This window comes from Lathyrus oleraceus, chromosome 3 (assembly GCF_024323335.1).
Source record: "Lathyrus oleraceus cultivar Zhongwan6 chromosome 3, CAAS_Psat_ZW6_1.0, whole genome shotgun sequence".
Taxonomy (NCBI): domain Eukaryota; kingdom Viridiplantae; phylum Streptophyta; class Magnoliopsida; order Fabales; family Fabaceae; genus Lathyrus; species Lathyrus oleraceus.
Genome location: NC_066581.1, coordinates 241,807,898 through 241,812,134, shown reverse-complemented (window position 1 = coordinate 241,812,134; position 4,237 = coordinate 241,807,898). Strand labels below are relative to the sequence as shown.

General features: G+C 38.2%; 1 protein-coding gene and 1 non-coding gene across 2 annotated transcripts; one reads left to right on the top strand and one right to left on the bottom strand.

Annotated features, from left to right (window-relative positions):
• Nucleotides 1-1,148: 1,148 nt before the first annotated feature.
• LOC127130652 (uncharacterized) lies at nucleotides 1,149-2,861 on the bottom strand. The gene has a single exon (XM_051059624.1). It carries the CDS (start codon nucleotides 2,859-2,861, stop codon nucleotides 1,149-1,151), a length of 1,713 nt encoding a protein of 570 aa, XP_050915581.1.
• LOC127133955 (small nucleolar RNA R71) lies at nucleotides 2,245-2,351 on the top strand. Its single transcript, XR_007807747.1, has one exon. It is a non-coding gene; the product is annotated as a small nucleolar RNA R71 (small nucleolar RNA).
• Nucleotides 2,862-4,237: the final 1,376 nt, after the last annotated feature.

The window sequence follows — 4,237 nt, the reverse complement described above, 5'->3', positions numbered from 1 at the left end:
GGTAATGGAAAGTGATCTTTACGAGTGGTTTTATTTAATTTCCTATAGTCTATGCACATTCCTCATCCGGTTTGAGTTCTTTTTGCTACGGATTCGCCCTTCTCATTGCTAATAACGGTAACACCTCCCTTCTTTAGAACGACATGTATCGGGTTGACCCAGTTACTTTCGGATATCGGGTGTATGACTCCTGCTTCTAATAGCTTTTGTACCTCCTTTTTTACTACATCACTCAAGATAGAATTTACTCTTCTCTGATGCTCTCTAGAGTTTTTACAGTCCTCCTCTAGCATAATGCGATGCATACATATAGAGGGACTTATTCCTTTTAGGTCAGAGATGTTATAGCCTAAAACTGTTGGATACTTTCTTAAGACATGGAGTAACTTTTCGGTTTCTATCTGTCCTAAGTCAGTGTTGACTATAACTGGTCTTTCAAGCTCGGTATCTAGGAATTCATACCTTAGATCTTTAGGTAGTGTTTTGAGTTCTATTGAAGGCTTCTTGGGGCATAGCATTGGATTTAGGGTTAGTGCTAGACATTCTCTCAAACTGTCATCTACGTATGGCTCACGCCAATCATCGTCTTCGAATATAGGAGGTGTTGGAATCTTCAGTATTTCAGTATACTTATATGGTTCCTTCTCTATTTCTTTCACACATTTGTTGATGAAGTCTAAGAAACAACATGTGTCGTCTATAACTAGTGCTTGTAGGAATTTAGCTCAGAGAAATTCAACTTTTTCTTCTCCAACTTCGAATGTTAGCCTTCCTTTCTTCATATCTATGATGGCTCCGGCTGTGGCTAAAAAGGGTCTTCCTAAAATAATATGGATGTGGGAATCCTCCTTTATATCCATTATTACAAAGTCGGTAGGAATATAGAATTTTCCTATACGAACGGTAACGTTCTCTAGCATACCTATGGGAAATTTAATGGAACGGTCAGCTAGTTGTAGAGACATCTTTGTTGGTCTTAATTCTCCTAGATTGAGTTATTCACATGTGGATAAGAGCATTAAACTAACATTGGCTCCTAAATCGCATAGAGTTTTGTCTATGATAGACTTTTCGATTACACGTGGTATGGAAAAGCTACCAGGGTCTTTCAGTTTAGGAGGCATGTTGTTTTGAATGATAGCGCTACACTATGCAGTAAGCATATTAAGTTGCTTCAGAACTTCTACGAATTTCTTGAATTGTCCTTCATTTTTAGACTTAACAAGTCTTTGGGGGTAAGTGATAAGTGGTTTATATGGTGGAGGAGGCACATAAGGTGGTTCTTTATCTTTTTCCTTTCCGTTTTCGTCTTTATTTCCATCATTGGTTGGTTCGTTTACCTTTTCAGTTCCCTTACCAGAATTTTGACACATGGCCAGATTTTGGATTCTTGGGTCGATTGGTTCATCTAATTTTGTTCCACTCCGAAGTGTGATAGCGTTAGCGTGGCCTTTTGGGTTTGATTGAGATTGACCAGAAAATGCTCCAATTGGGGCTTCTATTGCAGCTTGTTGTTGGGCTACTTGGGAGATCTGGGCTGCTAACATTTTGTTATTGGTAGCCATAGCATCAAACTTATTTAACAATTGTTTCATCATTTCACTCGTATAAGCATTTTGATTTGCAAATTTTTTGTTTTGTTTAGCTTGGTCATTCATAAAGTTTTCCATCATGATCTCCAAATTTGACTTTCTAGGTGCTTGTGAAGCAACAGGGGCTCCTTTCTGATAGCCAGGTGGAATAGTAGGTGTTGGGTTTGGTGAAAACAAAACATTGTTACTTTTATAGGAAAAGTTCATATGGTTCCTCCAACCATGATTGTAAGTGTTTGAATATGGGTTTCCTTGAGCATAATTTATTTGGTTGGTGGGAACACCAACCAATAACTGACAATCAACATTAGTGTGCCCAGGGGTTCCACATAATTCACTGTTTGGTGTTATAGCAGCTACGGTAGTTGCTGGTGTTATGGTCAAGCTTTCGATCTTTTGAGTAAGCGCATCCACTTTAGCATTAACGCGGTCTATGTTGTTGACTTCGTACATTCCGCTTTTCGGAGTTGATTTTTCTACAGCATCACGTTCACCTCCCCATTGGAAATGATTTTGAGCCATGTTCTCTACGAGTTCATAGGCTTCATCGTAAGGTTTATCCATTAGAGATCCGCCAGCGGCAGCGCTTAAATTCATCTTAGTGTTATACAACAGACCATTATAGAAAGTATGGATAATCATCCAATTTTCAAGTCCATGGTGTAGACAAATTTGCATCATGTCCTTGTATCTCTCCCAAGCGTCAAAAAAAGACTCATTGTCTTTTTGCTTAAATCCGTTGATTTGAGCTCTTAGCATAGCTGTTTCGCTTGGTGGAAAATATCGGGCTAAGAAGACTTTCTTCAACTCGTCCCATCTGGTTACTGAGTTTGAAGGTAGATACTGGAGCCAAGCTCTAGCTCTATCCCTTAAGGAAAAATGGAAAAGACGTAGTCTAATCGCTTCTTGACTGACACCATTTGCTTTCACTGACAAATTTAAGTTAGGGTCGTTTGTAGGACTACCTGAAAATTGGTTTTGTTGAACGACTGATAACAACAAAGGTTTCAAAACGAAATCGTTTTGATTGATGGCAGGGGCAACAATGTTGTTATGTGGTTCTACTTGCGATTGAACAACATAGTACTTCAACAAATTGTTTTGTGGTCTTTCGGCCATAATTGGTTCTGGTTCTGAAAATGGGATATTAGGATCTAGAAGATCGTATTTAATATGAAAAAATTTGATTCGGCCTTTTAGATAAAGATAACGCTCGATATCTTCAATTGGTTGCTCTAACTCCTTGCTCTGAGAGCGATTGTCTGGCATACAATCGACAAAGGAAAAAATAAAATTTGTTGTCTTAGTCTATAGTGCGTGCAACAAATGAATCGCAATATTGACTAAATTAGTCCCCGGCAGCGGCACCAAAAACTTGATCGCAGCCAGACGTGTCTGTCGGATGATGACTGCAAGTGCACAACCTATCGTGTAGTTTTAAAAGACTATCAAATCCAACAGAGACTAATAGTCAAACTAATGTCATCTATTGTTGCAGTACAAAGCTAAGGCTAAAGGGTATAAGGTTATGAACGGGAACAAAAATACTAATTTCTAACGGTTTAAAAGTTATGATAAAAGCGAGTCTGAAATACGAATTTCGGGTTCCTAAGGGCTTAGGTAGAATTTGGGCACTAAATATAATTCTATTGCGTTATGTAGAAAATATCGACTTAAAGATCCCGTCTCATACTCTCGCGCTATTGACAAAGATCACACCTCCTAACCACATGATTTTGTTGGTGTAAGCCCTAGAGGCCAATACTTTTTGGTACTTGTATCGAATTATTTATTAATAATAAAAGGCATTTTCTTTATTATGGTTGATTAATAAAGTCCCTGGAATAAATAGTCCGTTTAATGTATTAAGTGTGACTTAATCATGAGAGCATATTAAACATAAGGACACTATTCTTAAAGTGTCTGTAGTCGAGCTTTAGTGTGAAGTGGGATAACATTAAAGCATTAAGACTATTATGTTTGTAGACTGATGATCACATCTCATGGATCATGGATAAAGAGTTATCAAGTCTTAAACATAGGTATGAATATTAGGAGTAATATTTATACCGGGTTGACCCGCTATGAGAATACTATATAGAAAGTTATGCAAAGTGTCATAAGTTATTCTCATGGTGATAATGGTGTATACCACTCTTCGACCTGAAACCACTATGGACCCTAGATGTAGAGTCGAGTGCTTTATTGCTGATCCAACGTTGTCCGTAACTGGATAACCATAAAGACAGTTGATGGGTACTCCACGAAGCATGCTGAGGGACATGAGTGACCTAGATGGAATTTGCCCATCCTGCATAACAGGATAAATGTCTATGGGCCCAATATTGAACTGGACAAGGATGACACAGTCTATGCCTTATGTTCAATATAGACATAAGGGCAAAAGGGTAATTATACACATAAGTATTATCACAGAAGGATTTGTCAGATCACGTGACATTTTCGTGTCTTGGGTAGCAGTGATGTGTTGCTAGATACCGCTCACTGTTTATTATGTTAAATGCGTGATTTAATATAATTGCCAACGTCATGAAAACCTACAGGGTCACACACAAAGGACGGATTGATGAGAGATAGAGTAACTAAGGAATACCGTAAGGTACGGTGCCCTTAAGTGAATTATA

Excerpts from the sequence above, each read along its gene's own strand:
- LOC127130652 (XM_051059624.1), bottom strand. The coding sequence starts at position 2,861 with ATGCCAGACAATCGCTCTCAGAGCAAGGAGTTAGAGCAACCAATTGAA.